The sequence below is a fragment of the Raphanus sativus genome, chromosome 3 (genome assembly GCF_000801105.2).
Source record: "Raphanus sativus cultivar WK10039 chromosome 3, ASM80110v3, whole genome shotgun sequence".
NCBI lineage: Eukaryota > Viridiplantae > Streptophyta > Magnoliopsida > Brassicales > Brassicaceae > Raphanus > Raphanus sativus.
The window spans coordinates 22,036,995-22,053,395 of record NC_079513.1 but is presented as its reverse complement, the minus strand read 5'-3'; the positions used below and the strand labels follow the sequence as shown (position 1 = coordinate 22,053,395).

At 37.3% G+C, this 16,401-nt stretch overlaps 4 protein-coding genes, 1 non-coding gene and 1 pseudogene across 6 annotated transcripts; all 6 read left to right on the top strand.

The window, feature by feature from the left end:
- The first annotated feature begins 428 nt into the window (after positions 1–428).
- On the top strand, positions 429–4,518 carry LOC108847760 (fimbrin-3). Of its 2 annotated transcripts, none has more exons than XM_018621089.2 (15): positions 429–770; positions 976–1,063; positions 1,147–1,323; positions 1,404–1,639; positions 1,749–1,920; positions 2,004–2,042; positions 2,122–2,190; positions 2,281–2,397; positions 2,617–2,828; positions 2,911–3,063; positions 3,151–3,350; positions 3,445–3,602; positions 3,692–3,788; positions 3,879–3,970; positions 4,068–4,518. In XM_018621089.2, the coding sequence occupies exons 2-15, from the start codon at positions 980–982 to the stop codon at positions 4,347–4,349; spliced, it is 2,088 nt and encodes a 695-aa protein (XP_018476591.1). In that variant the 5' UTR covers positions 429–770; positions 976–979; the 3' UTR covers positions 4,350–4,518. The 2 variants fall into 2 exon arrangements, with proteins under 2 accessions (XP_018476591.1, XP_018476592.1); XM_018621090.2 differs by lacking the exon at positions 429–770 and adding an exon at positions 779–898.
- Positions 4,519–5,625: 1,107 nt separating this feature from the next.
- On the top strand, positions 5,626–9,138 carry LOC108847761 (fimbrin-3-like; annotated as a pseudogene).
- A 1,874-nt stretch (positions 9,139–11,012) lies between these two features.
- LOC108845492 (probable long-chain-alcohol O-fatty-acyltransferase 4) lies at positions 11,013–12,171 on the top strand. The gene has a single exon (XM_018618697.2). It carries the CDS (start codon positions 11,102–11,104, stop codon positions 12,113–12,115), a length of 1,014 nt encoding a protein of 337 aa, XP_018474199.1. The 5' UTR covers positions 11,013–11,101; the 3' UTR covers positions 12,116–12,171.
- A 673-nt stretch (positions 12,172–12,844) lies between these two features.
- On the top strand, positions 12,845–13,861 carry LOC108847710 (probable long-chain-alcohol O-fatty-acyltransferase 4). The gene has a single exon (XM_018621031.1). It carries the CDS (start codon positions 12,845–12,847, stop codon positions 13,859–13,861), a length of 1,017 nt encoding a protein of 338 aa, XP_018476533.1.
- Positions 13,862–14,927: 1,066 nt separating this feature from the next.
- On the top strand, positions 14,928–16,017 carry LOC108847712 (V-type proton ATPase subunit e1). The gene is made up of 3 exons (XM_018621034.2): positions 14,928–15,183; positions 15,467–15,514; positions 15,721–16,017. The coding sequence occupies exons 1-3, from the start codon at positions 15,086–15,088 to the stop codon at positions 15,785–15,787; spliced, it is 213 nt and encodes a 70-aa protein (XP_018476536.1). The 5' UTR covers positions 14,928–15,085; the 3' UTR covers positions 15,788–16,017.
- Positions 16,018–16,183: 166 nt separating this feature from the next.
- TRNAE-CUC (transfer RNA glutamic acid (anticodon CUC)) lies at positions 16,184–16,256 on the top strand. The gene has a single exon. It is a non-coding gene; the product is annotated as a tRNA-Glu (tRNA).
- The last annotated feature ends 145 nt before the right edge of the window (positions 16,257–16,401 follow it).

The window sequence follows — 16,401 nt, the reverse complement described above, 5'->3', positions numbered from 1 at the left end:
AAAAACGTCGGTGGAGAAGAGATCTTGTTTGTTTTTTTTCATCACAAATCTAATATCCCTAGAAAATACATGTTCTAAACTAAACTAAAAAGCTAACAAATCTTTTAGTTTTATTTACCATAACCTTTTTTGGTCAAATCAGAATTTTGTTTTTGAAACTAATTGAGCAGTAAGAAAATAAATAATCTTTATGGTTAAATGTCATAATTTTCTTGTCAAAACTGGTAAATGGGATTTTAGTTAAGCAAACGAAAATAAGATAATTAATGAGCGGTCACACTTGGAAACGACACCTAAACAAGTCGTTGTAGCGTGAGGTCCACCGTTTTCTCCAAATGTCGTCATCACACAGCCCGTATATAAATCTAGTAAAATAAAATAAACAAAAACCCTACTCACGATTCTGAAGAAGAAGACGCATTCAATTCCTCCTTCCTTCGCAAAAATTACTCTACAAAAAAAAAACAACTCGCTCTCTCTCTCTCTCTCTCTCTCTCTCTCTCTCTCTCTCTCTCTCTCTCTCCTCCTCTTCCTCATCGCTTTGCTCTCAGAGGAAGCAAAACAAACGATCCCCCCTCTCTCTCTCTCTCTAAAACTTCTTCATCGTCTTCACACTGTATATCGATACTCGAGATTTCGTCGCCTTGTGCACGTTCACATTGGCGAGTTTAACTCCTCCACACCTACGCAAAACAATATCATCCATTTAAAAAAATAATTATAATACACACAGAAAACTTGGATTGTTTCGATTAGAGACGCTGATCTCGGTACATTGCTCCTCCTAGATTTCTGGATTCTTTTTTTTTTTTTTTTGCGAAATCGGAGTCATATCTATTTGGAAAAAAATCTGTTGTAGATAGAGATAGCTATTTTGAGTAAAAAATCTTCGGAATCAGTTAATAAATCTAGTTTTTTCTTTTATTTATTACTCTTTTCAATTCCCCGAAGCTTACCACTGATCCTTTGTTGCAGAGAGATGTCTGGCGTGGGAGTAATCGTCTCGGATCCATGGCTTCAAAGCCAGCTCACACAAGTCGAGCTTCGTTCTCTCAATTCCAAGGTTCATACTCCTCTCTCTCTTTAGTAGATGCAATCTCGTTTTTGAATCTGTATATAAACCTTTTCCGGATTCGTGTTTTATAGTTCGCGGCGTTGAAGAATCAGAGAGATACGGTTACGTTGGAGGATCTCCCTCCCGTGTTGGCCAAGGTGAAGTCGCTCGTCTCTGCATTCAAGGAGAAAGAAATCAGAGAAATCTTGCCAGATTCGGCTTCTGATTACGCGTCCTCCGATGATCTTGATTTCGAATCGTTTCTCAGGGTTAGTTTCATCTTTTGTTGAATCTCTTTCGATGTGGTTGTTTTGGATTTGATGATGAATGTTTGTTTGTTTGTTTGCAGATATATTTAATATTGAGAGATAAAGCTGCTGACAAATCTGGCGTTCTTAAGCACTCTGCTTCGTTTCTCAAAGCCAACTCAATCACTCTTCACACCATCAACCAGTCTGAGAAGGGCTCCTTTGTTCATCATATCAATAGATATCTTGGGGATGATCCGTTTTTGAGGCAGTTTCTTCCTTTAGACCCGGATTCTGATGATTTGTATGAGCTTGTGAAAGATGGTGTGCTTCTATGGTAAATGTTAGATGAGATTTTTTTTTTTTTTTTGGATTGCGGCTTAGATTTGGTTTCTAGGGGTTTTGACTTGATTCTCTCTGTTTTCCCTTTTTTGGCACACACACAGTAAGTTTATTAATATAGCAGTTCCTGGGACGATTGATGAGCGAGCCATCAACACGAAGAGAGTGCTTAACCCTTGGGAGAGAAATGAGAATCATACCCTCTGTCTCAACTCTGCTAGAGCTGTTGGCTGCAGCGTGGTTAATATTGGGACACAGGACCTCGCTGAAGGACGAGTATGCTTAGTTTTTTTAATTTATTGGTTGGGACAAATAGAGAAGATTCTGACCTTTTGAATGCTTTTCTTTTTTTTTTGCAGCCTCATCTTGTGCTTGGATTGATCTCACAACTCATAAAGGTTCACACTTGTTTTTCTATATTTCATTTTCCTTTGTATTTGTGCTTGATGATATACTAACTAATCTTGGGAACTACAGATTCAGCTCCTCGCTGATCTCAGTTTGAAGAAGATGCCTCAGCTTATTGAGTTGGTGGAGGACAACGACGTAATGATTAAGCATATCTCTTTGCGAATTTCTGACCAAATTATTTGTGTGCTGTAAATGTCAATAAAGATTTTTTTCCGTCTGTTGCAGGATATAGAAGAGTTTCTGAGATTACCCCCAGAGAAAGTCTTACTCAAATGGTTGAACTTCCATCTCAAGAAAGGTGGCTACAAGAAAACCGTTGGAAACTTTTCTTCTGATCTGAAGGTATTTGGCTTTCCAAGTAGCAATTAGAGGAACTAGCATTCCTTTTTTATCCCTTCAAAAGTTACACTCAATATATTCATAGATTTGGCAAGTGTTTTTAAAACCTAGATCTCTCCAACACCCTTAAGCTACATAGGTTTGACTAGGAAAACCTCATCTATAGGTATTTGGTACTTTTCCTTATTCTTAATGGTAGAGATTTGTTTATTCAATATCCAGGATGCAAAAGCCTATGCATTCCTTCTCAATGTTCTTGCACCTGAGCACTGCGATCCAGCTACTCTAAACGCCGAGGATGATCTCGAAAGGGCTAACATGGTCCTTGAACATGCTGAGAGAATGAACTGCAAACGGTACTTGACTGCAGAAGAAATAGTTGAAGGGTCTTCGTATTTGAATCTCGCATTTGTGGCACAGATTTTTCACGAAAGGTTTGTAAAAGATCACAGAAGATAATAGTTTTGGTCTTAACTCACTTGATCTTTACACTAGCTTCTCTGTACCTTGCTGCAGGAATGGCCTTAGCACTGATGGCAGGTTCTCCTTTGCGGAGATGATGACTGAGGATCCACAGAGTTGCAGAGATGAAAGATGTTACCGGCTATGGATTAACAGCCTGGGGATTGATAGTTATGTCAATAATGTGTTTGAAGATGTCAGAAACGGGTAAGCTTTCTGTGAAGACCAAGAGTGATGTTCTGGTCCGGAAGTTTATAGGAAAGGAAACGTTTCTTACATATTCTTTTGATGCAGATGGATTCTCCTTGAAGTTCTTGACAAGGTCTATCCAGGCTCAGTTAACTGGAAGCATGCTTCAAAACCACCAATTAAGATGCCGTTTAAGAAAGTAGAGAACTGCAATCAAGTTGTGAGGATTGGGAAACAGATGAGATTCTCGCTCGTAAATGTAGCTGGAAATGACATAGTTCAAGGGAATAAGAAGCTTATCCTCGGTAATAACTCCTACTTTTTCTTTTAGTTTTGATAAAAGATGCCTTGTAGCCTTCGAAACTTTTATAACAGTGTAGGTGTATATATTTGTCTCAGGCTTCTTATGGCAGTTGATGAGAACCCATATGCTCCAACTTCTCAAGAATCTTCGATCTCGGACGCGAGGCAAAGACATGACTGACGCAGAAATCCTGAGCTGGGCAAACAGGAAAGTCAAAATCATGGGACGTAAATCACAGATTGAAAGCTTCAAGGTTCCATCTTTTTTACTTTAACCAAATCTAAAAAGATCCACTGAAGTAGCTTATGTTGAATCAAATCTCTCTTTCTAAACTTTTAACAGGATAAGAGTCTATCTAGCGGATTGTTCTTCCTAGATCTTCTATGGGCGGTTGAGCCAAGAGTTGTTAACTGGAATCTTGTCACCAAGGGTCAAGCAGGTCCATTACTCTCTTTAACAAAACTCACCTCTCCACTCTCTTATCTTCTCTGTTCTTAACGTTCCCTTTGGATATTGAAACTTTTTACAGAGGACGAGAAGAGATTGAATGCTACATACATCGTCAGTGTAGCAAGAAAGCTCGGTTGCTCTGTTTTCTTGTTACCAGAAGATATCGTGGACGTAAGAAACATCTTCTAAACCTTATGGAAAAACAGCATGTAAATCTGAGGTTTTCTTATGTCACTAATTTGTGGGGGGACTCGTTGTTGCAATGCAGGTAAATCAAAAGATGATGCTGATCTTAACGGCAAGTATAATGTATTGGAGTCTTCAGCAAAAGTCATCATCGTCAGAGAGTTCGAGTTCTGATACATCATCGACGCATAGCACAACCACGACGTGCACGAGCACTGATGCTTCACCAGCTCCATCTGTCACTGGAGAAGACGATGTCTCTTCCTTAAACGAAGAAGTGTCGAGTCTAACCATCGAAGAAGACAATGACGCAGACATCTTGTCTGATGTCACCTCCGTCTCAGAGGAAGCGGCCATTGAATAGAACGACATGCTGAAATATCTTTACCGGAACAGAGTTGCTTGTCATTATTTCACATCTTCTCTGTCTGTGTTCATAATAAAAATTATACAGTATTTGTTACCATTATGAAAAAGGATCGCATCTTGTGATAATATAATTGCGCTGATATTTAAAAGAAATGTTTTGAGCTTGTGAGAAAGATTATTGAAAGATCAAATGTTTGTTATGCATTTTTTCCAAAGGAAAAAGGAGATATTTTAGAATACCTCATATGATGTAAGAGAGTTTGTTGTTTGCTGTGTTGGCTGTTGTTGCTGCTGAATGCTGATATATCTCTATGCTGTGCCTTGCTCGAGAATCGAACTTGCATGGTGTTGCATAACAGACCGGACAAGCTAGCTCAGCAAGGCGAGACATAAAATAAAATTTTGAAATCAAATAGAATGACAAGAATGAAATATAACAAATAAAATCTTACATTTTTCCCTCGCATCTTTTAACCGTTTCTGTAGTTATAAATTCCAACTAAAGATTTTCACTACTATTATCAAAAAGAAAAGAAAAAAAGAAAGAAAGAGAATTCTTTCGCACGTTTCTTAAACAATTCTTTTTTTTTGAAGTAGAAAAAACTGAGCAAGAAACGTTCGTCAACTACATGGTATATATCTCATTTCTAAATATTCCCACAGAAAAAAGCATTTAAAATCACAAAAATGAAGGCATATTCATATTTAAAATCACAAAAAGCCAGGAACTTTGAGAAGAAGAGAAACAAAACCTAAAAGGTATCGGCTTGTCGAACTGGAGTTGAGAACTAATGCGAATTTCACCTTCGGTCACTTTTCACCTTGGTCAATTACTACTTTATTAGCATAGATAGATAACAGATAAATTGTCTTATGAGGTATGACGTGGAAATCAAGAACCAAAATAAATAAACCTATGGTTAATGACATTAGTGGTCTGTGAAACTGTTTAATGTCAACAGAAATAATTTAGAGACAGATGGGGTTCCACAAGCAATGTAATTAATTAATGGGATTTCATTAGGAAAAGACCCATAAAACAAGTTCATTAAGAAAAGACCTATATAATACAGGTTGTTATTAGCGTGAGATCCACGGTTTGATCCAAACATCATCATCGTACAGCGCGTATATAAATAAAAGAAACAAAACAAACCTCGCGTTTCCCACGAAGACGCGTTCAATTGCAAAATTGCTCTAACGAAACTCTACTCGTTCTCCTTGCTCTTTATAAGCTTCGCTCTCTCAGAAACCAAATAACGATCCTCTACCTTATCCCCCCTTCTTCCTCTATATTTCTGGATTTTGAGTAATCTACTGAATCTTGTTGTATAGAGCTATTTTAAGTATGAGTCTTCAAAGAAGCACAACCATCGTTCATACCATTAACCAGTCGGAGAAGGCCTTTTATGTTCATCACATCAATAGATATCTTGGGGATGACCTTCTTTTAAAGACCTTTCTTCCTTTGGACCCGGATACCAATGATCTGTATGAACTTGTGAAAGATGGTGTGCTTCTATGGTAAATGTAGAGATATTTTGTGTTTGGATTGCAGCTTCACATTAGTATATATTTATCTTGATTCGCTCTCTTTTTCTTTTTTTTTGGCGCAGTAAGTTTATAAATGTAGCAGTTCCTGGGACAATAGATGAAAGAGCAATCAACACGAAAAGAGTACTTAACCCGTGGGAGAGAAATGAGAATCATATGCTTTGTATCAACTCTGCTAAAGCTGTTGGCTGCAGTGTCATTAATATTGGGACACAGGGCCTCGCTGAAGGACGAGTATATGCTTTGCTTGCTTGCTTTCCTTACAATATGTTTAGACCGAGCGTAGAAGATTGTGACCATTTAAGAAGAATTTTCTTGTTTTTGTAGCCTCATCTTGTGCTTGGACTGATTTCACAACTCGTAAGGTCCGCACCTTTTTTTGCTTTTTTTTTCTTTTTTTTTATATGCTCTCTCTCAGCTGCTGAGACTCGAACCTGACACATCTACCCTTAGTGCATCTCTACTACAGCAGTTATTTTGCTATTTACATCTTCATTTATGTTTGTGATTAATTCTTTACTAACTATGGGAACTTCAGATTCAACTCCTCGCCGGTCTCAGTTTGAAGAAGATGCCTCTGCTTATTGGTTTGGTCGAGGACGATGACGTAAAGATAAAACATATCTCTTTGCGAAATTCTGACCAAATATATGCATGTTGTAAGTGACAATAAAGAGTTTCCTGTCTGTTGCAGGAAATAGAAGAATTTCTGAGATTACACCCAGAGAAAGTCTTACTCAAATGGTTGAACTTCCATCTCAAGAGAGGTGGCTACGAAAAAACAGTTGGAAATTTTTCATTGGATCTGAAGGTATTTGGCTTTCCAAGTAGCAATCAGAGGAACTAGGACTCCTTTTTATCCCTTCAAAATTTCAGTCAATAGATTCATAAATTCGCAAGCTCGATTGCATGGAATCGGAATGGATACACGGGAAATGTTTTGAAATGTGGAAACACAATTTTTTTTTTTAATCGATTTGAAAACGCTTTACAAATAAATAATGTAGTTATTTTCTTTTTCAAATCAAATCATTATATTAAAATGGTAACAAATACTGAAAGATGATACTAAAATACATTCATGGTAAGTTTACAAAAATGAAAGCAAGGCAATAAAATATCAAATGACAAATAGTCATTCCTTCTCGTTTTCAAATCAGAAGCAAAGGTGTTTAAAATAGAAACCTATCATGTTTCCAAATGAGATTTTTAGGGAATGCATTTCAAGTATGATTCCACAAGTTTCCAAACGATTTCGACTTCAAAATGTTTCTTTCTGAAACAAAAAAAATGGACCTTCAACCAAGTTTCCATGCAACCTAGTTACCTAGTCGGCAATTGTTCTGAAAACCTAGTTCTATTCTGAAGCTATATCCGTATAACTAGGAAAAAAATCTCATCCATAAATATTTGGTACTTTTCCTTAATCTTAATGTCCGAGATTGTTTATTGAACATCCAGGATGCAAAAGCCTATGCATACCTTCTCAATGTTCTTGCACCCGAACACTGCGATCCAGCTACTCTAAACGTCGAGGATGATCTAGAAAGGGGCTAACATGGTCCTTGAACACGCAGAGAGAATAAACTGCAAACGGTACTTGACTGCTGAAGAGATAGTTGAGGGGTCTTCCTATTTGAATCTCGCATTTGTGGCACAAATATTTCATGAAAGGTCGGTAAAAGATCATAGAAGATGGTGGTTTATTTTCTTACCGCGCGGACTTGATCTTTACACTAGCTTCCCTGTACCTGCTGCAGGAATGGCCTTAGCACTGATGGCAGGCCCTCCTTTGCGGGGAGGATGACTGAGGATATACATAGTCCCAGAGATGAAAGATGCTACCGGCTATGGATTAACAGCCTGGGAATTGATAGTTATGTCAATAATGTGTTTGAAGATGTTAGAAACGGGTAAGCTTTCTGTGTGGTTTGCGAAATACTTAGAGAACATATTGGTCATAATGCTTATAGGGAAGAAAATGTTTCTTACGTATATTTTTTGATGCAGATGGATTCTTCTTGAAGTTCTTGACAAGGTCTATCCAGGCTCAGTTAACTGGAAGCTAGCTTCTAAGCCACCGATTGAGAAGCCGTTTAAAAAAATAGAGAATTGCAATCAAGTTGTGAAGATTGGGAAAGATATGAGATTCTCGCTCGTAAATGTAGCTGGAAATGACATAGTTGATGGAAGAAATAATCTTATCCTCGGTAATTACTTGTCAATATTTTATTTTTCTTTTGTTTTTCCTAGTAATTTTATAACAGTGTAGGTGTATAATATATACACATGTCTCAGGCTTCTTGTGGCAGTTGATGAGAACCCATATGCTCCAACTTCTCAAGAATCTTCGAACTAGGACAAGAGGACAAGACATTACTGACTCAGAAATCCTGAGCTGGGCAAACAGGAAAGTCAAAATCATGGGCAGGAAATCACAGATGGAAAGCTTTAAGGTTCCATCTCTTTTAACTTTTCACCATATCTAAAAAAAAATCAACTGAGGTCACTTATGTTGGATAAAACCTCTCTTGATGTACTTCAACAGGATAAGAGTGTATCGAGCGGATTATTCCTCCTCGATCTTCTATGGGCGGTTGAGCCAAGAGTTGTTAACTGGAATCTTGTCACCAAGGGTCAAGCAGGTCCATTACTCTCTTTAACAAAACTTACCCCCTTCACTCTCTATCTTTTCTGCTTACTTAATTAACCGTTTTTTTTTTGGCTACTGAAACATTTTACAGACGACGAGAAGAGACTGAATGCTTCATACATTGTCAGTGTAACAAGAAAGCTTGGTTGCTCGCTTTTCTTGTTACCCGAAGATATCGTGGAGGTAGGACATATTCATCTAAATCTTATGAAACGATATGTAAACTAGTCCCTGAGGTTTCCTTATGTCTCTAATTTGTGGAAATTCAATGCAGGTGAATCAAAAGATGATATTGATCTTAACGGCAAGTATAATGTATTGGAGTCTTCATCAAAAATCATCATCCTCAGAGAGTTCGAGCTGTGATGCTTCGTCGATTCAAAGCACAGGCATGACGTGCACGAGCACTGATGCTTCACCAGCTCCATCTGTCACTGGAGAAGACGATGTCTCTTCCTTAAACGAAGAAGTGTCGAGCCTACCCATTGATGAAGACAATAACGGAGACATCTTGTCTGACATCCCATCCGTCTCAGATGAAACAGCTATTGAATAGAACGACACAACTAATATCTTTGCCGGCACAGTGTTGCTTTTTCATTATTTCACATCTTCTTTGTCTGTGTTAAATTAATAATTAAGAATTTATATTACTTGTTAGTTGTTAGCACTACAAAAACGAAATATCTTGTGAAGTATATTAAAATGTCATTATTTTTTTAGAAATTTTCATTTTGGAAAATATAATTGCGCGCTGATGATAAAAATAAACTTTATTGAGCTTGTCAAAATTATTGAAAGATCAAACTTGTTGATATGCAACTTCTTAAAAAGAAAAAGAGATATTTTAGAATACCTCGTATAATATATGAGTTTGATGATTCTTGTGTTGTTGTTGATTTGTTGGTATATCTGTTAATCTCTCTCTCTCTCTCTGCTGTGCTTTGCTCGAGCATCGAACAGGCAACGTGTTGCACATTTAAGTGCCATCACAGACCGGACGAGCTACATGAGCCAAGCGATCGAAGCCGCGCGCAGGTTTTTTTTTACTTTAAACACATCTGCTTTATTTGATACTAAAAGTAAAAGAGCATAGGACATCTCTAACCAAATGTGGTGTTATGGTGTCAAATTACATCAATAATTTAATTATTGAAAACCCAAATCACAAATCACCAAAAACCAATCAAAACTTATCAAAAACAAGAACTCTAAATCTGAGAGATCAATCAATAATATCTTGAACTGATATACCAGACAAAAATACAAGAGAGAAAGAAATGACTTGAGAGAAAGAGGCCAGAGAGAAAGACACACAAGAAAAGCCAATAAAAACAGACACATTAGAGTTTTTACCAATTCTAAACACTCTCTTTTTAGAACCGGTTACTATCTTTTTTTTTTCTTTTTGATTTATTTTCGAGCTTTTTCTCAAATAACTGTTCCTTAGCAATCTCCATTATGGTAGGAGAAAACACGGCAAGAGATCAAGGTAACAATCTTTAGATTTAATGAAACTTCAGTGACAAAAAAAAAAGATCAAGGTAACAAAAATTTCTAAGTTTTTGGCCTTATTTCAATCTTTAGTTTGACGTGTAATTAAAGTGTCATTCGACTATAAATGTTGTAATATTCTATAGTCTCCAGCGAACTTGTAACAAATTCTGTGACCCTACATAATTTTAGTGTATCAAATTAGTTCAAAAAAAGAGCTAAATATAAATTTCCTTTTATGTTTTAAACTTTGATTTGTAATCTCTTAAGATCAGAATCCGCATTTAACCAACCTCTAAGCAGAATCTTAATTAGTCGTCCCATATTATTTGACACGTTTGAGTGAAAGTAACACCATTCAATCGTCTTATGACTTTATGAGTTATGACATGAAGCACCAAAGTTTTGTTATTATTTCCTCTTGTCGTAGATTTCACTGGTTCCATTTCAATTGCGTAATTAGAAGAAGAGAGAAGCACATCGGAAGCAGCCTCATAAGAGTAAGCGTAGAACCAAAGCTGGTTCGTTGTCGGAACGTGTAGCTGGACGATCAAGCCTTAGGATTTTATTATTCTTCAAATGTATTCATTTATTCGGTTACTTATTATACACGCAACAACAAAATAAGTTAAAACATTAGTTCTGATCTTTTTTTTTTGAACAAAAACATTAGTGTTCATCAAATACAAAAATAAAGTAAAATCTGACTGATGGAAGAACAGCTCAAGACATTGATCAAAGTATGAGTTTCTGCAATAATCTGTATATCTTACATTCTTACTGTTACTACTTACTGTCAAGAATCAAAGCTGGTCTTTCAAGATTACTCTCTGTTCTTCCGATTACAAGACAAAACGTACCCTGGATTAATGAAGAAGCAAAAGCTAGTCTGTTCACCGAATCTTTTTCCATTGACTATCTGTAAAACCACATGCCTTAGTTTCGTTAGTTGCTTCTCATCCAAGTAACAACAAAGTTAAAACCTGGCTCGATGTCGATGGTTTAGAAAAAATATAGGCAACTGGAAACAAAAAAAAATCCAAGAGATGGATGAAGAACTCAAGAACTTAACCACAGTATGTGTTTCAGCAACAAGCGCACTATCTTACTGTTACTTCTTATCAACTAAAATAAAAGCTGGCGTCTTCCGATTAATCTTTGTGCTTCCCGTTTGTGTTATATTCTTGGTTCTTCCTCTATTTTTCTCCTCTTCGACATTCTGTTTATACACAGCTTTTTTTCTCTCTCTTGCAAATTTAAAGCTAATACTATTCTCCTTCGATCAAGGCCCTCTTTTCCCACTACCCCCAAATCTTTCTCAATTCATTGCCTTCACTTGCTTCCCCATCAAACTTCAACAAACCCCTAAAGTCCTAACTCATTTTCCAAAATGGTTTTTCACCATCAAAGTTGCAATATTCATTGTTGTGTTACATTTGTATGATTACAAACAATATCTCCCTTCGATTCTACTATTAGGCCTCTATCCTCTCCATACATACTTAGAGCACGAGATAGTCTTAACCCTCCTCAAGTATCTTGTCATGGTCACTCTTGGTCGGGACCTCCAACCACAATTCAACGAACCCTACTTAGCCACCTCTCTTCAAGACTTTTGGGCTCGCCGGTGGAATCTAATGGTCTCGGATATGCTCCGGTCAGGCATTTATTACCCGGTGAGGAAAATCTGCCAACACTTTGTAAATTCCGAGTGGGCTTCCATCATAGGAGTTTTGGCGACCTTCATAGCCTCCGGTGTGGCGCACGAAGTGCTCTACGTCTACTTAACCCGCGAGATGCCTACAGGAGAGGTCACTTGGTTCTTTGTGTTACATGGAGTTTGCACGGTGATTGAAGTGTTGGTAAAGAAGAAGACTTTTGTGGGGCGGCTGCGAGTGAGACCAGTTGTGTCGCGGTTGCTTACGGTGGGGTTTGTGTGTCTGACCGCTGGTTGGCTGTTTTACCCTCAGCTTTTGCGGAGCAATGTAATGGATAGACATGCTTATGAAGCCTCGTTGTTCCTTGGTTTCTTCAAGCGCAAGTTCTACTTTTCTTGGTGATATTATTTAGGGTTATCAAAAACTTGGAATTACCGTTTATCAAAAATTTACTAGTATAAAAAGATATTGTATTTTATGTTGTTAAAGAAACAAAGAAGAGTATTGTATTTTTAGAAACTTAGGTAGAGAAAACCCCACTGAAATTGCTCTAATATTGTATGGTCTCTATCAAACTTGTAACTCTAGACCCTAAAGCATTTTAATATTTCTCAATCAAATTAGTTTTAAAACAACTAAATATAAATTTTCTGTTATGTTTTAAACTTAGATATGTTAATCTCCTAGGCCAGAAACCGCATTTAACCAACCTTTGAGCAGAAGCTTAGTTTCATACTCCCATGTTATTTGACAAGTTTGAATGAAAGTATGACCCCACCGTCTCTTATGGCTTTTTTAGTTGAATCGTCTCATGACTTATGACCTCAAGCCCCAAAATTTTATTACTATTATCTCTTGTTCACTGATTCCATTTAATTGCTAAGAAGAAGAGAGAAGCACACTGGAAGCAGCGTCAGAGGAGTGAACGTAGAACCAAAGCTGGTTCGTTGTCCGAATCTTCTTCCCATCGATCGTGTAGCTGTACGATAACATGCCTTCATTTAAGAAAAAAAAAAGAAAGTCAAATGTACATTTATTTGGTTGCTTTTTATACAAGCAGCAAAATAAGTTAAAACCTAGCATGGTGATTGAAAAATTCCTGAAACACAAAAATAAAGCAAAACCTGACTGATGGAAGAACAACTCAAGACATTGATCAAAGTATGGGTTTTTGCAATAATGTGTATGTCTTACTGTTACTACTTACCATCAAAAATCAAAGCTGGTCTTCCTAGATTACTCTTTGTTCTTCCCATTTGTGCTCTCTTCGTTGTTCTTCCTCTTTTTCTCTCCTCTATCCATTTATCTGGCTCCACTGCCCTTTTCTTTTCAGGGGTTGGCAATTTAAAGCTAATCCTCTTCTGCTTCGACCAAGGTCCTCTTTACCCACTTCCCTCAAATCTCTTCAGATTCGTATGTTACACTTGCTTCCCAGTCAAGCTTGAGCAAAGCCCTAAATCTCAAACTCGGTTACCAAAATGGTTATTCGCTGTTAAAGTAGCACTCTTTGGTGTGGTGTTACACTCGTATAATTACAAACAAACTCTCTCTCCCTTTCTAACGTTGTGGCTCCATCCTTTGCATATATACTTGGAGCTTGAGGTTCTCTTAACGCTTCTCAAAGTTTTTGTCACCATCACTCTTGGGTGCGAGGTAGAGCCACAGTTCAACGAACCATACTTAGCCACATCTCTTCAAGATTTTTGGGGGCGCCGATGGAACCTCATGGTCTCTTCCGTTCTCCGGTTAGGAGTTTACTATCCTGTGCGGCGAGTCTGCGAATACTTAACGAGCTCTGACTATGCTAAGTTGATAGGTGTTTTCGCAACGTTCTTAGTTTCCGGTGTAGCTCACGAGGTGATTTTCTTCTATTTAACACGTGAGATGCCTACATGGGAAATCACTTTGTTCTTTGTGTTACACGGAGTTTGTGCGGCGACTGAAATGGCGGTGAAGAGGACGGAGTTTGCGTGGCGGTACGCGGTGAGTCCGATGGTGTCACGGTTACTCACGGTAGGGTTTGTAGTTGTGACAAGTGGTTGGTTGTTTTTTCCTCAGTTGATAAGAAGTGGCGTGATGGAGAGACGGGCTAATGAAATGTTGTTGGTCATTGATTTCGTGAAAACGCAAGTTTTTCATTTTCTTTGATTGAGGTCATAGTTATTTCGGAAAAAGGTTGTTGCATATGTTGTGGTTTCTGGTGTCTACTCGGTCTTTGATTGAATATTCTCTGTATTTTTTTCTTTGACAGCAACTAGAAGCACGTCCCATTTATTTCACTGCTTATTGATTCTGCTAAAAAAGGCTGCTTCTGATTTTCTAATGTAGAATTTTGTTTTCGAATAGAATTTCTGTAGTAAGATGTAAGAATAAGGGTTTGGCGATGGAAAGGTAATACCCAATTTAGTCAAAAAATATAATAAAATAATACACACACATGATCGAACAAAGAAAGCAAAAGATACTTCAGGGGCCGTACGATACCTCACAGATCTTACAAATAAGCAGAGAAATTCTCAAAAAATGTCAATAATTAGTTTGGAGTTCGGTTCCATCCACCGCATGCACTTTGATGGTAGCCATTCGATTTATCAGAAGAAAGAGGTCTGTCTTTCTATGTCTCGTAAATAATTAGTTCGGAGTAATGTTCAAATTAATGGAAACATGTTTAATTTAGGCAAATCATAGGGAACTAGAAAATGGAGGATCCATGTTGCGCTCTCCTATATACACGGATCATCGCGTTAATAGTATCCAATCGAGTTACCATCTGAACAGTCGCTTGATGAGAACTAAATCTATTTATATAAGACTTTCTTGATTAGTACATGATCGATGGGTTTCTTGATGAGAAAGCAAAAGAAATTAAATTATGAATTCCATGTCTAACGAGACAAACGGACAAAATTATATTCCAGCTATTCTTAGCCTATTAAATTACAACATTTAGATAGTTGCTAGCTAAATCTGTAGATACTAGACCAATTTTTTTCAGGTTATCCTAATTTTTCAGGTTACATTTTAGTTTATATAATAAAACTAGAAATATTGACATATTATTGCATCATTTTATTATTTAAAGCCTTATTATATTTGGTTTGCTTATGGAAAATGCAACTTTTCCAAAAAAAATTAAAACCATGATTTTATATTTAGAAGACGACATATGTAATTGAATAATTTTTATAAGAACTAGATGTCTTATAATGGTGGAAGCGTTATACACAACAGCATAGTGTCGTTTTGCCCTCACGGGTCCAAATTGAGATCAGCGTATTCGCACGAGGAAGAAGACACCATCGTCTTCGTTCTCGCCGCCCAGAGCTTCTACACGCATAATTCGCTTCACATAAAATCTCAGTGAGATTAAAGATGGGGTTCCTTGTAACAACCCTAATCTTCGTAGCCGTCGGCATAATAGCTTCTTTGTGCGTCACAATCTGCTGCAATAGAGGCCCCTCCACGAATCTGTATGCTTCCCTTCATCTCTTAGTTTCATTTGCTTTAGTTGCATGTCGTTTTGGAGCTATCAATCTTTCCAATGAAGATCGAATTGCTGTAATCAAGTATAAATGATTCATTATACTGAGATGCTTGCTGTGATAATGAACTCAACAACAAACAAACACTAGTAGTGAAGAGAAAGTACTGTCACAGTTTTGCATCAGATTCCATCTGTCTTCCATGTTTCTTTGCTTTGTGAATTGTGACCATGGTTTCAAGTACCTAATTCTGTTTGTCTGATAATCCCAGGCTACATCTGACCTTGATCATTTCTGCCACAGTCTGCTGCTGGATGATGTAAGTTAACGCTCTCTTTCTCTTGCTTTAACCATCATAAATCCTATTTGCTTACCTCCATTTTCGTAACGGAATATAAATGAAATAAAGTAATCAACCGTTCTAGTATGTAACTGAAACTCTTCAACAATGATCTTTTTTTACCTATGCTAACGTTCTGAATATCAAGTGTTGCTTTCTTACTGTGGTCTTTTGACTATGGGCAGGTGGGCAATTGTGTATCTTGCGCAGATGAAACCTCTGATTGTCCCAATCCTAAACGAAGGAGAGTAAGTAGACTCCTCTACTCGTACAAAAACAAAAAAAAGAACAAAAAACAAATGTAACTTCAAACTAGAGAAAACTTATGTGTCAGGTTGCTAGCTTCTGTATGATCCTTGTGTATCTTCAATCTTTAAACAGGTTATCGTATTTGTAATTCCTATATATTAGTGTGAACAAATTAAAAAAAAATTTGCCTCTTGAAATTTTCTTGTATTTTCACTTGTAATTCTATTCCCAAAACAGTTGAGATGTTCGGAAGAATATAGTATTGGAACAGAATGCAGATTTGGATCTCTAGATCACATCACCAAAGACTAGAAAATCATTTGAACTTCTACTGTGTCTGTGCCATTAATAATCATATGTAAAATTTAGAAAGATGTATGTAAGCAACTAGGACAACAATCCGTTGTAGTCTAGCTGGTCAGGATACTCGGCTCTCACCCGAGAGACCCGGGTTCGAGTCCCGGCAACGGAGTTAACTTTTTGAAGTCAGAAAAAATATTAGCCGCTAGGACTACTGAAAGGAATAGACAAATCATCAAACACCGTCAGAACGGCCTGAAGTGGGCTCTCTTCCGTCTTTAATAGCCGGCCTTTTTTATGTTTCTGCTCAGTCTCTC

What these genes read in the sequence shown, in the direction of transcription:
- LOC108847760 (XM_018621089.2), top strand. Translation starts at nt 980, where the DNA reads ATGTCTGGCGTGGGAGTAATCGTCTCGGATCCATGGCTTCAAAGCCAG. An exon ending in TTCGTTCTCTCAATTCCAAG is followed by an intron (nt 1,064 to 1,146) that starts GTTCATACTCCT and finishes CGTGTTTTATAG; the next exon opens with TTCGCGGCGTTGAAGAATCA. An exon ending in GCACAGATTTTTCACGAAAG is followed by an intron (nt 2,829 to 2,910) that starts GTTTGTAAAAGA and finishes ACCTTGCTGCAG; the next exon opens with GAATGGCCTTAGCACTGATG.
- LOC108845492 (XM_018618697.2), top strand. Translation starts at nt 11,102, where the DNA reads ATGGATGAAGAACTCAAGAACTTAACCACAGTATGTGTTTCAGCAACA.
- LOC108847710 (XM_018621031.1), top strand. Translation starts at nt 12,845, where the DNA reads ATGGAAGAACAACTCAAGACATTGATCAAAGTATGGGTTTTTGCAATA.
- LOC108847712 (XM_018621034.2), top strand. Translation starts at nt 15,086, where the DNA reads ATGGGGTTCCTTGTAACAACCCTAATCTTCGTAGCCGTCGGCATAATA. An exon ending in AGAGGCCCCTCCACGAATCT is followed by an intron (nt 15,184 to 15,466) that starts GTATGCTTCCCT and finishes TGATAATCCCAG; the next exon opens with GCTACATCTGACCTTGATCA. An exon ending in ACAGTCTGCTGCTGGATGAT is followed by an intron (nt 15,515 to 15,720) that starts GTAAGTTAACGC and finishes GACTATGGGCAG; the next exon opens with GTGGGCAATTGTGTATCTTG.